General features: G+C 42.5%; 1 protein-coding gene across 1 annotated transcript in view; it reads left to right on the top strand.

Moving 5' to 3' along the window:
• Nucleotides 1-13681, top strand: part of IARS1 (isoleucyl-tRNA synthetase 1) — a 61208-nt gene that overhangs the window by 28868 nt on the left and 18659 nt on the right. Inside the window, exons 15-24 of the mRNA XM_037494881.2 lie at nt 48-121; nt 490-684; nt 2977-3063; nt 4610-4693; nt 6636-6780; nt 8390-8510; nt 10722-10813; nt 11858-11935; nt 13065-13186; nt 13578-13680. Of these exons, the coding sequence (XP_037350778.1) occupies nt 48-121; nt 490-684; nt 2977-3063; nt 4610-4693; nt 6636-6780; nt 8390-8510; nt 10722-10813; nt 11858-11935; nt 13065-13186; nt 13578-13680 (1101 nt within the window). The remainder of the gene's footprint in view (nt 1-47; nt 122-489; nt 685-2976; nt 3064-4609; nt 4694-6635; nt 6781-8389; nt 8511-10721; nt 10814-11857; nt 11936-13064; nt 13187-13577; nt 13681) is intronic.

Raw genomic sequence — 13681 nt, 5'->3', positions numbered from 1 at the left:
TAATATTGGCCCTGAGGCACTCCTTCTGTTCAACTTTGTTTTGACAGGTTGTGTGCATTGGATCAATGGCAGAACTTGAAGAACTATCGGGAGCAAAGATCTCAGATCTCCACAGAGAGAGGTCAGTTTTGGAATGTTTACTCACTTAGTTCTGTCATTCAGAACATGCTAACATCATGCTATAGCACCTGTCCTGTTACGACATGGTCTCTGTAGCAAAATACAAAGCTGCATGTAGAAATCACTAATTTGCTGAACTGCTTTGTTGATGACTCGTGTTATACTGCGGTAAGGTGGCCTGTGTCAGTTAGTTTATGTCAGGTGACTGGTATATAACCTCCGTGGTGCTCTGAAAGCATTGATAACCACTCATATTTCTGTTTGCAAATACATAATGGTAAGAACTTGTTTGTGTTTCATATTGACACTTAAATTGCAAGTTCTGCTGTGCTTAAAATTAATATAAATGCCTACCTTTTTGCTTATTAGCATTGACCACCTGACCATTCCTTCACGTTGTGGGAAGGGATCTTTACATCGCATCTCTGAAGTGTTTGACTGCTGGTTCGAGAGTGGCAGCATGCCCTATGCTCAAGTTCATTATCCATTTGAAAACAAGAAGGAGTTTGAGGATGCTTTTCCTGCAGACTTCATTGCCGAAGGCATTGACCAAACTAGAGGATGGTATGTTCCTTGGCGTTTCTAGTGTTTCATTAATTTGATTTACTGACTACCTACCAGATGTCAGCTGGGTACTGGGGAGAGTGTATACAAGAAGACAGGGTCTGTCTTGCCCTCTGCTGTCCCTCACCATTAGTGCACCATGGAAGCATCCTCTCAGTAGGAATCTCTCTCAGTTAGGGCTATAGTTTCAGAATTTGCTTTATTTAATTGACATTTTGGTATATAGAGGTTTGTTATACTGGAAGTTTAAGTGGTACAGAACATTTAATATGTGTTCTTACCATGTTCACTTCAAATCATTTACTCAAGCATTTAATTAGTACTTACATACAAAGTAATGGATTGGATGCTAGTTTTAGGGCCAGTTGGAAATGTGCTCAGATGTTAAATTCACCTTACAAAATTAACCCTTTGCACTCTGCTGTCCCCTCTCAGGGGACATTGGTAGCCAATGTCCAGAATGGTTCGGAGTGCAAAGGGTTAACATTGTATTCAAATTTATAAAAAACTTGGGGGAAGGATTTTCACATTGGTTTTATCTGGTGCCTTCTTTAAAGCATAACCTTGTTGTTTTAATAGAAAAGGGTGACCTTGGGCCTCCCCGGTGGCGCAGCGGTTGAGCGCTGGGTTGGGAAGCTGCCGGCAGTCTCTGCAGCGCCGGTTCAATCCCCGGCTGCTCCCCGGCCTCGGGAGGAGGGTCCCACATGGCGCGCAGACCTCTCCTGCCGCCCGCTGCTCCCCTCAGCAGTGTACTTCAGTCCTTCTGCCTGCTCTGCTCCCCGCTCTGGCTCTGGTGAATTCTCTCTCCCTCCCGCGCTTCTAACTGTACCCAGTGCTTGTATGTATCAATCAATCAATCAATAAATAAATCTTTAAAAAAAAAAAAAAAGAAAAGGGTGACCTTTCCATTAAGGACTAGCTGCTCTTTGTGGATGAGCTTGGCTTGCGTAGGTTCTAATTATACTTTCATTAGTAGTGTTTCTTCAGTATTTGAGGAATGTTGGTGTCATTTTAATTTTTTACAATTTGCAATAGTTATCACAAACTGAATTCTAGTCTTAATGTTCCAGAATGTGCTATTTTCAACTTCCAATACATTTATCTGTAGGAATAGCTACCAGAAACATCCTATTTGGGAGAGGGCAAGAGGAGTAACCAGTAAGTTTTTTCTCTGAGGCATGTCAATGTCCGGCAACTTAAAAGTTCTCATGGGGTCCCCATGTGCACATTGCCTCTTTTCCCCACCCTCAGACTGCTTCTCCTAACCCATGATTGAAGAAGGTAATGTCTGGAAGTTATTTATGTTAGGCCTGGGGTCTGTTCTCCATCCTCATTAATTCATACCCAGTGATGTTGTTGCAGTGCAAAATGAGGTAGAAGGTAGCATAAGAGCATCACTTACTCAGACAGCCTGCAGGGATGTGATAAACTTCTTTTAGATAACAAACTAGCAGATAGCCAAGTTATAGAATATCTGATAGAATAAAAACATTTCTATGTGCCTATAATCTACCTTTTGACTTTTGGATGAACAGGCTTTTTGCATCTTTTGCATGAGACTGTCCTATATGACCTTGTGCTAAAGGCCACACACATCTTGTGTGTTTCGGCCCAGTGTTTCTGTTTGGTCTTAAGGTAGCTCGATGCTACCCTGCTCTCCCTAGTGGCATCCTAACCAGCTCCCTGAGGAGAGTGCAGGTACCATCCTCAACTGCTGGGAATTAATGCTTCACCCCAGGTCTTTACTTTAAATGAGGCACCTTTTTTTTTTCCTAATCAGAAACCCTGATGTGATTGGCTCACAGTAGATCCTATGCGTAATTTTTTAGCACTTCCTAGATGATTCTGATGTGTAACCAGGATTAAGAACCATTGTTTGAAAGGGTTATCATGCAAAAAAGAAAGATAAAAAAAAAGTATTTCATTCCAAGAAGTGAACAGCCTATGCTTGAATTTCTTTTCTGTTTTTTTTTTTTTTTTTTTTTTAAGGTTTATTTATTTATTTATACAAGCACTGGTACAGTCAGAAGTGTGGGAGGGTGAGAGAATTCACCAGAGCAGGGAGCAGAATAGGCAGAAGGACTGAAGTACACTGCTGAGGGGAGCGGCAGGCGCGACTGGAGAGGTCTGTGCGCCATGTGAGACCCTCGCCAGCAGCCGGGGATTGAACTGGCGCTGCAGAGGCTGCGGCATATTCGCAGCCCAGCGCTCAACTACTGCGCCACCAGGGGAGGCCCTCTTTTCTGTTTTTATTGCACTATTTCTTTGTGTGTGTGTGTGTTTTTATTTCAGGTTTTATACCCTGCTGGTGCTGGCCACGGCTCTCTTTGGACAACCGCCTTTCAAGAACGTTATTGTGAATGGACTCGTCCTAGCCAGGCAGGTGCTTCCCTTGTGTTCTGACCACTTATAGCTCCTGATCCTCTTCATTCTCACATCCAGAATGAGAGGCTTTTCAAAGCAGTCATGTCTGTTGAGTCTAATCACTCCTGAATAGAGGAATTTAGCACTGTTCTTTTTCTTCCTTCAGCTTTTGTACTTTTCTATTTCTGTTCCTTTCCATCCAGCTTCTGTCCTATGCACCTTTGTGTTTTAGCTGTCTTTCCATCTTGGATTAAGAGCTAAATCAGAAGGAGCAGGAGGAAGGGGGGATTAAGTGTGCTTCCCATGACAGTGCTAATGATAAAATAGCATTTGTTAAGAATTTTATACAGCTCTTTTGCTTATTGGTCTTATTTAATAGTATAGGGGAATCTTTGTTTCTGTTGCCTCCAGTCATTAAAAACATAAATAGAAATAAGAAAATAAAACAAAATGTGTACCTAGATACCCTACTTCATGTGCCATGGAGAGAGAGGAATGCCAAGCTCTGTTGTGAGCATTTATACATGTTAACTCATTTATTCCCCAGAACTATTTCAGATTAGTCCTTTAATTATCCCATTTCAGAAGTTTGCAGTACAGAAAAATTAAGTAACTTATCCAAGATTACATAGCAAATGGATGGTTAATTTAAGTTCTATACCAGGTAGTCTTTCTGTAGTCTTTATTTATTTGCATATTTGTTTAATTAAAACCTTTATCAACTTTTAGATTTGCATACAGTTGCAAAAAGTAATAGATTTCTTGTGGGCTTTGTCTAGTTTCCACCTGTGGTCACACCTTACAAAATTAGTGCGTTTTCATAACTGTTAACTGTTGACACAGTCTCCCAGTTTTATTCAGATTCTCCAGTTTTACATGTGCTCATTTGCATATGTCATTGTCTTATATGGAAATCCTGCATCCACCAGCACAATACAGACATAGATACCATTTCAGCATTGCAGGATGCCTCTGTGGCCTTCTATAACCACAGCTTCCCTCATCCCTAATCCCTGGCATCCACTGAACTGTTGCCCACCTTTGTGATTTTGATTCACATATGTTCTGTAAATGGTATTTTGCCATATATAACCTTTTTGGACGGCTTTTTTCACTCATTGTAATTCCCTGGAGATTGATTAGGTTGTGTATTCATAGTTTGTACTTGGTGTTGAACAGTGTTCCCTATGGCTGTTTATTCTGACCATTTACCTGCTGACGGACGTGGGGTTGTTTCCAGTGTTTGCTGACTAAGACTAAAGCAAGGAACTTTTGTTACAGGTTTTTATATGAGTATGGGTTTTTAACTGTTTTCTGTGAACCCTGTGTTTTTAATTATTACACTCTCATCTTCCATTTTCACGCTGAAGTTTCTCCATCAGCACACCACAGTATTAAAAAAGAAGCTCATGGATATTTGCAAAAAGTCCTGTGTGCCTCAGTACTAGCTTATACCCTGTTTGTACTCATGTATTCCACCTTGCAAATAATCTGCAACCATATGTAAAGATAAACTGTGATGTTGAGTTATTTAGTTGGCATTTCCCTTTTGTTTTTCAAGTGATGGCCAGAAAATGAGCAAACGAAAAAAGAATTATCCAGACCCACTTGAGATGATTCATAAATATGGTGCTGATGCCCTCAGGTACAAACCAATTTCTCCCTTACTTGTATTTGTTATTTTTATGTAAGCCTCTCATTCTATTAATCATGTTCTTTAGAGTTGCTTTATAATTAGCTTTTTAAAAATGTATCTCTAGTATATAAAGAGTTACATTGATATGGTGTTAACTTTAAAGGGTGGCTTTCTGAATGATGATATATTCAAATCTGGAGATTTTTTTTTTAAGATTTATTTTATTTATGCATATAAGAGCTGGGGTGTAGGCCAGAGTTGTAGGGGCAGGGGCGGTGAGAGATTCACCAGAGACAATGGGGAGCAGAACTGGCGGATTGACTGAAATACACTGCTGAGAGGAGCAGCGGGCAAGACAGGAGAGGTCTGCTATGCAATGTGGGTTAGCTCCCTGGCTGAGGATTGCATTTGTGCTGCAGTGGTTGCCAATAGCTTCATAGTGCAGAGACTTAACTCCTTGCGCCACCAGGGAGGCCCATTGGAGGTATTTTAAAGGACAAGGCCCCATGTAATATTGCAGTGAGTAGCTCAGGTTCTCCCAGGCTAGCTACTAGGTGCCTAGGCCTCACTTCTTCCTTAAAGTTCCCTCTTTCCTGGGAATTTAAATTCTCTTACATCATTCAGTCATTCATTTATTTATTTATTTATTTTTAAGGTTTATTTATTTATTTATACAAGAACCGGGGTATAGGCCAGATTCACGGGAGGGTGAGAGGACTCACCAGAGAGAGCAGGGAATAGAACAGACAGACTGACAAAATACACTGCTGAGGGGAGCAGCGGGTGCAACAGGAGAGGTCTACCGTGCCATTTGGGATCCTCGCCGGCCGGCCGGCATTGAACCAGTGCTGCAGAGGCTGCAGACAGCTTAACAATGCTTCACTCAACCTCCTGCGCCACCAGGGGAGGCCCCATCATTTATTTCATTTTTGCACTTATTCCTCAAAAGAACTATGTAAGGTATATTTATGCTAGAACAAATAAAAATTAATATTGAGAAGCTTTTAGAGAAATGTGAGCCAGTGTTTAAAGTAGTCATGGTTATGAATGTTGATCATGGTGTTACACTGAACCACAGAGCCCTTGCTCAGCATCCTTCTGTGATTACAATGGACACTGCCAGAGCCATGCCACCCAGAAACAATTAGTGTGCCATCCTAGGACACACACCTTCCCTCCCATCTTAACTAGACACTCCTTAGCACTGCTGACAACACATGTCAAATTTTTTTTTGGCATGGGGACTTCTCTCTAGGATACCCTATAGGCCTCTAACTCCAGTCTCCTCTTTGCTGACTCCTTGTGAACACCCATACCTCGGAAGAAGACCTGGCACTTTTTTTTTTTTTATAGAGGCATTTTTTTTCTTTCTTTCTTTCTTTCTTTGTTTGTTTGTTTTGTTTATACATGCACTGGGTACAGTCAGAAGCGCGGGAGGGTGAGAGAATTCACCAGTGCCAGATCTGGGAGCAGAGCAGGCAGAAGGACCAAAGCACACTGCTGAGGGGAGCAGCGGGCGGCAGGAGAGGTCTGCGCGCCATGTGGGACCCTCCTCTGGTGGCCGGGGAGCAGCCGGGGATCGAACCGGCGCCGCAGAGGCCGCGGGCAGCTTCGCAACCCAGCGCTCAACCGCTGCGCCACCGGGGAGGCCCCTGGCACTTCTTTTTGTGTTCCAAATCAGCATGCTTCTAGGTTGCTTCAGTGCCATATTTTGTGTGGAATTGTATCTCCCCTTTATAATTTGCTAGGTCTCTTACACAAAGAGCTTTAAAGCTGATTGGTTGATAACTTTGATATTTTAAGTTGACCAGTTGAAAAGTATTCACAATTCCCCCCATTTGTAAGGAAAAGTGCTCATTTTAGTGTTGCCCTCTGTGTATCAAGTAATAATGTTTGGTTTACTGTTCCATTCCTCTTTTGTTAAATTTTTTTTTTTTTTTTTGTCTTCTAGATTATATCTGATTAACTCCCCTGTGGTTCGTGCAGAAAACCTCCGCTTTAAGGAGGAAGGTGTGCGCGATGTTTTGAAGGACGTGCTACTTCCCTGGTATAACGCCTATCGCTTCTTCATCCAGAACGTCCTGAGGCTGCAGAAGGTGTGGGGTGGGGTCTGCCCCACTCTGCTGGGTGTTATAGGGCTTATCATTGGGGTGGCTGTAAATGAAGGGTCTAGGCTTTTGGGAATGCAGTGGACTAAATGCGGTCATTTAGCCAATCAGCTCTTCGTGCTAGAGATACCCAGCAAGCCCCCTTCCCTTGATGGAATCAGTGGGGGAGCCGGGGAAGAGTCACTATCAGAGTGAGTGCCTGGTAAGGGCTGCTGCAGATGGTCACTGGATGGGTGCATTTGTGCTGGGTAGAAGATGAGAGTTCTCAATGGATTATTAGGATGAATGATGGTGTGATATGTGTGGTTCTCCTCTGAGAAGCCACCTCCCTGCCCCCAACTGAGGTTTCTCAGACCTGCAGTCTTTGCACATATTCCAGTCTCTGCTTTCAGGACTACATTTGGGTCAGGGCCCAGATACCACTCACCCTTTTATGTTAAACACCTTACAAGGAAAATTATTGTTGATTGAACAGTGATGTTATTACCTCCATCAAAGAGTGCTCTTTAAGCAGCCCACTTTACCAGGTTATCATCGCTTACTTGCTGTCTCTGACTCATCTGCTAATGAACGATCCTGGGAGTCATATCCCTGGGAATTGAGAAGGACAGCATCTTCTGTGGGCCCCAGTGTTGTTTGTTTCTTATGTAACCCACCACTTCTTGAGCCAGCAGTCTTTAGGCAGGAAACAGGCTCAGTGAAATTCCCACATCTGGAACTTGTCTGGATTTGGAAGAAAGGTGCCGACCCTGCCATCAAGACTTAAACCAGGGCAAGAGCCAGCATCGCTGCTGCCCTTTCTCCAGTGCTGCTGCTCTGTGATACTGGACAGGTGAAAAGGGCCTTCAGGATGAGGAGGATTTTGCAAAGTAAAAAGATGGGATAGGAATATAGCCATATTGGTAAAATGAGCAGTGTTAGCAAATATTAATTCCTAGTATAGTTTATAGATATTCATCCAATCCTAACAAGTTTAACTCATTTTCCTTCCTCAGGTTTTTGTTGTTTTTTTTAACGATTTTATTTATTTTTGCATAGAACTGGGGTGTAGGCCAGAGGTGCAGAGGGGTGAGCACAGACAGGGTGGGGAGCAGGGCAGGTGGATCTACTAAAATATACTGATAATGGGTGCAGTGAGTGAGACAGGAGCGATCTGCTGCACCATATGTGGGTTAACTCCTGGCCAAGGATCAAACTTAGGCCATCCGAGGTGGTAGTGCTGACAGTTAACCCCTAGGCCACCAGGGAGGCCCCACCTTTCTCAGGTTTGAAGTAACTAAAGTAACTAAGCCTTATACTTATTGACAAGATTCTGAACTATTTCTCACTCTGTAGTCAATAGTAATTATAATTGAGTTCTCTCTAATTCACTCAAAAACATAATTCATTAACTGGGTGCTGACGTCCTAAGTGTAGCACTTATCTGGAAAATATTGCTGAGAATCAACCTTAAAAGCCAACAGAGTTTGGGTTTTTTGTAGATTTTTTTGGTTTTTTGAGAAGTGTCTTCTTTCAGTTAAGAAAATCAAAGAGTTTATTTTTCCATAGTAATTTCCCACAAGCATGCTGAAATGTTTCACTAGTTGTCAATTCCTAGGAGGAAGAAATGGAATTCCTCTACAATGAGAACACAGTTAAAGAAAGTGCCAACATCACAGATCGTTGGGTCCTCTCCTTCATGCAATCACTCCTTGAGTTCTTTGAGACTGAAATGGCAGGTATGTATCTCAAGTCATCCTACCAGGAATAAGCGCTGTCTCATAGCGCTTTTGATACTTATTTTCTTTACAAACAGGAAATTTCATAGAAAATTTGAGAAGTCCAAAACACTGGTTTCTTTTAACCTCTCAAATATAGTTTTATTGAGACATGTTGCTTGTGGAATTGTGCTTATGCCAACCAATGCTTAGAGAAATGTCTTGGGTGATGTCTAGTGACCTCACCCTCAGAGCACTGCATGGGATGAGCACAGGCTTTGATGCTAGATGGCGTGGGTTTAAAACCCAGGTTTTGACTAAGATGCCTGCAATGGTTCTGCTAAAGCAGTTAGGCGAAAGAGAAGACAGCTTCCCTGTACATGCCCTGGCAAGTTTAACTGCCCTCTCCACCACCACCACCACCATGAAGTTGCTGGTGCCCCCTTGCAGGAGCAGTGTTCCAGTGGCTTGGGGGCAAAGGGGAGGCAAAGCTGTCCTCTGGTTCATGCAGAGACTGTCACAGTACATGTCATATGACTTGGCACGGTGGCATATTTCATATGTCAGTCATCCTTAAGGACTCGTTCACCCCTTAAACATGCCTAGCCGTAAATATGCATCATTATATGACTGTTTAGCTATTGGAAAAATTGACAAAATGAAGATTCAAATGAGTCTGCAAGGCAGATTACTGCACTGGCCTCTTACTGTACTCCCTAGAACACCTGCTCACAGCCATGTCCACTTTTGAATGGGTAAGAAACTGTGCTTGAGATTGTTGCACTTGATGGTCCTTGCCATAGCAACTGCTGCCATGACCTTCTGAGCACATACATACATGCAGTGGGACTGGTCTGCCTGGAACTAGAAGTCTGGCCGCAGTTGTGCACACCAGTGAGAGGTGAGGACCAGGCTTTAGACCTACACTGTTAGGTTCAGTTCCCCCACCACCACCAGTCTGTTGGCGTTCTGCCCTCAGTTCCTTTGTCCACATAGAGGTATAAGGACTTACGGTAAGGCTAATACTGAAAGAGTGCAATTACTTGTGACCTTATCAGTAGCTCATTGTATGTGGCTTCATTTACTCTAAATAAGAAGTGAAACCTAAACACAGGATCCTCTAGTTCACTAGAAGGTGAATAATGTAGTGAATCTTAGAAATAGAACTCAGGCCTCATTTCTTGCAGATTAGACCTCCAATCAATGAAATCATCTATGTAAGAATATGTAACCAGTTAGTAGTTCTGGCCTGAGTTTCTGGCAGCAACGCCTTGGTTCGATCTCTGAACCACAGCAGAAGCAGCTCTGCCTTTTGCAACTTCTCTTCACCTGAGCTCAGAACAGCCTCAGAAACATTCTCTAAAAAATTATGTTCACATAATATTTACTCTTATTTTCCTTGTTTTTGCGCCACAGGGTATTAGTTAATGGGGAGATGAAAGGCAAAATCCTGAAAATAAGCCCCTGCCTCACCTTCCTACTTGCCTGATGAGTTCCTCAGAAGAGTCTTCATCTAACTCCTCACAACACTTCTCTCCTTCCACCACCTTTAACTTTCTCTTACTAGTTGTTTTAACCCACAGAAAGTCTATGCTGTTTTACTCATATCCCAGGCCAGTTTCTCAGCACAGCACTATTGATAGTTTGGGCCATGTCACTCTCTGTGGTGTAGCTCATGTGTCCTACAGGGTGTTGAACAGTGTCCTTGGAATCTACCCATCTGTTACCAGGAACACCTCCCCAGTAGTGACACCCAGAATATCTCTGCCAGATGCCCCTTACATAACAGAATTGTTCCTGCTTGAAACAAACTGGCCCGTGTTGGGCCTCTAGCATTACATTAGAACTTTCTGTGTGTCATCTTAGTTTGTATAGCACAGTGGCAGGAAGTTGGGCCTTTGTTATCTGCCACCTTGCATAGCTCTAGGTCATTGGATCCTCATGGAGCTGTGTGGTGGGCAGCATCAGTCTCAGCCTCGCATGAAATTTCCACTTTTCTCATTGACAAGTGGGAGTTGTGTGTGGCTCACAGCTGGTTTTGTATGTACCCTAAACACCATGACTGTCATGTGCTATATCTTCAGTAAAGGAACGATTGATTCACTTCAGTTCTTCCTGTCTTCTTAGTGTGCATGGAGGCCCAGTTTGCTTGTTAGTGTTTCTAGCCCATCCCCAAGCAAACCCACATGTTTAGCGTATTCTCATAGCCTTATTGATTTGTTTTACTTTCAGCTTATAGGCTTTATACTGTGGTGCCTCGACTGGTCAAGTTTGTGGATATTCTGACCAATTGGTATGTCAGAATGAACCGCAAAAGATTAAAGGTAAGTGTAGGCTACTGTTGGAAAAAGCAAAAAGTGTAGCAACTTTGAGAGTTAAGGGGGAAAGAGTTCAGCTGAAAGAAAAAGGAACATATTCAAATTTTCTCAGGTTTTGCACTTGTTTTCCTTTACTTACCTTATATGGATCGGGGCCTATAAGTACCAGAACTCACCTTGCATACTTTATTTTCAAAACACAATTGTGAACATGTCAGATTGAGGGAATGTCTCGGGCCATATAGGACTAAATGGAGCAGACCTCTTAGAATCCCAAATCCAACTCAGTTTGCTTACTTGCAAAGATCAGGTAAGGCTGTGAGATCAAGGACAACTTGCTTCTGCCTGTAGGAAGCCAGTTTATTGACAAAACTCTTCCTTAAGCCTGTTGGGGATTTAGGATATGGGAGGCATGGGTTCTGGCCCCAGGATATAAATTGCATAAACTGTGGTGTACAAGACAGGCAGTGAGGTATGCCCCGGCGCAGGCTAGGTGAGGGTTCCCACTGCCTGTCAGTCCTGCTTCAGTTATGTTAATAAATAAAAACCTGTTAACAAAACAGTAATTTTATCTTGTTAAATTGCACACTCACATATATGTATGTGTGTATACACATTATCTAGAAGGACATAAACTGAAGTGTTTATAATGTTCTGGGTATCTTAATTAGGGTTGGTTTTCATTTTTTTTCCCTACAATAAGTATAATTAATTTTTAAATACATGGTATATACTTTATTTGAAAAATCAGTAATTAGTGACAATTTCTTTTTGTTGCCTGTGAATCCCACCCACAGCCTTTTGGTCCTTTGGTCCATATCTGTGTAGTTGAAGAGCCACTCTCAGCATACCTCAGTGTTGGGGAGAGTAGGGGATCCCGTCCTAGCCTCTTGCACCAAGCCCAGACCACCTGTGGTCATGACTCTTTGTCCCTGTTCCATCTGTCCTGTGTGCACTGTGTGCTCTCTTTAATAAACTGCTTTTAGGAACTACTTAATTGATTTTATGATAAACGCTTCTAACAGTTCAATGTTCCTTTTTCATTTCTAGGGCGAAAACGGGGTGGAGGATTGTGTAATGGCCCTGGAGACCTTGTTTAGTGTTCTTCTTTCTCTGTGCAGACTTATGGTGAGATTTTAGCCCAGTTGGCTGTTTGCAGTGCTTTTCTGCTGTAGCATCCTCCTCTGTCTGTACTTGTTACCCAAGAAGTAGAAATAGAAATCTTAAAGCAAATTAGATCTCAAGTTCCTTTTCAGATATCTTGTTAGCTATGATATGTCAAGTAATGGCCAAGAAACATGAACTTCAAAAGATGGGATCTTTCCCTTTGTTACTGGGAGTACTTTTTAGGTCCAGATTTTATATCTAAACCAAATTGCCACAGTCCCCTTTAAATAATAAAGTTATAATTTTATGTAGTTATTTAACCAGGCAGGTTTATATCCCAAACAGTATTTTATTTGAAACATGTTTCTTCCAGTTGAAATATTAAACGATACAGAAGCAAAAAATCCAGTTTTATTTGTTTAAAGATTTAGTTATTTATACATACAAGAACTGGGGTATAGGCCAGAGGTGTGGGGTGAGAGGATTCACCATATACAGAGTAGGGAGCAGAACAGGTGGATCTACTGAAATACACTGCTGAGGGGAGCAGTGAGCAAGATAGGAGAGGTCTGCTGCACCATGTGGGTTAGCTCCCTAGCCTGGGATCGAACTCATGCTATAGTGACTGCAGGTAGTTAATAGTGCTGAGACCTAATCCCTTGTGCCACCAGGGAGGCCCAGAAAATCCAGTTTTAATCCCCTGTATGCTATCTGGCTCTGTGACTCCACTGTAATGCTTTAAGCCTTCTGTTTATCTCCTGAATATGCATGTTTTGTACCAGGCATATGCTTTACCCTCTGAAGCAGGTAGATTCCCCAGCTTGCAGATGAGGTTTCTGAGGTCAGAATATTCAGTCCTCTGCATATTTATTTGACTGGCATATAGTCAGGGTCTCCAGTTCTATTGTATATTTTCTCCAGGATATTTTGAGTCCTGGCTGCACCTCTTTCACTGTACTTCATAGGTGTCCATCTCACCAAATTCAAATGAGTTCCTTTTATTTCCTGGCACATGCTAAGTGATAATCTCATGTCCACTGCAGTGCATATTATTTGCTCCTTCTTTAATATGTTTAATCACTATTTTTCAATCTTAATAGATAGTAAATGAGTACACATAAGAGATATGATGTCTTCTGTCCTCATACAGGCACCCTATACACCTTTTCTCACGGAACTGATGTACCAGAATCTAAAGATGCTGATTGACCCTGTCTCTGTCCAAGACAAGGACACACTCAGCATTCACTACCTCATGTTGCCCCATGTTCGGTAAGAATCAAATACATGGAAGCTTTGGGAAGGCGAGCTGCCCCCAGTTCATGTGGGGGCCTAGCTCCTTGCTCTAGCCCCTCTGGATACTGCCATCTACCTCAGCTGCTACTCAGGTTGCAGAATGGATAAGAGAGATGCTGTTGCAGGTGAGGTAGGGATAGGTTCATTGGGGTTGCATTAATGGAATGTGGGCCATCACAGCAGATCCAGGCTTGCTGCCTGCTTCTTGCCTTGTGTCCCCAAGGCAGGCATGCACTACTGTGTTCATACCCACAATATCATATCCCTCAGCTGACCCCTTTCCTCTCAAATCCAGATTGTATGCCTATTGTTCGGTGTTTTCTCCTTTCAAATCTAATTTCTTGTATATTCCATCTTCATCAATCAGAGAGGAGTTAATTGACAAGAAGACAGAAAATGCAGTGTCCAGAATGCAGTCTGTGATTGAACTTGGGCGAGTGATTCGAGACCGCAAAACTATTCCAATAAAGG

This window comes from Talpa occidentalis, unplaced genomic scaffold (assembly GCF_014898055.3).
Source record: "Talpa occidentalis isolate TD23 unplaced genomic scaffold, MPIMG_talOcc4v2.1 talOcc4.7, whole genome shotgun sequence".
NCBI lineage: Eukaryota > Metazoa > Chordata > Mammalia > Eulipotyphla > Talpidae > Talpa > Talpa occidentalis.
Note: the sequence above shows the minus strand (reverse complement) of the source record. Positions and strands in the feature narration are given on the sequence as shown.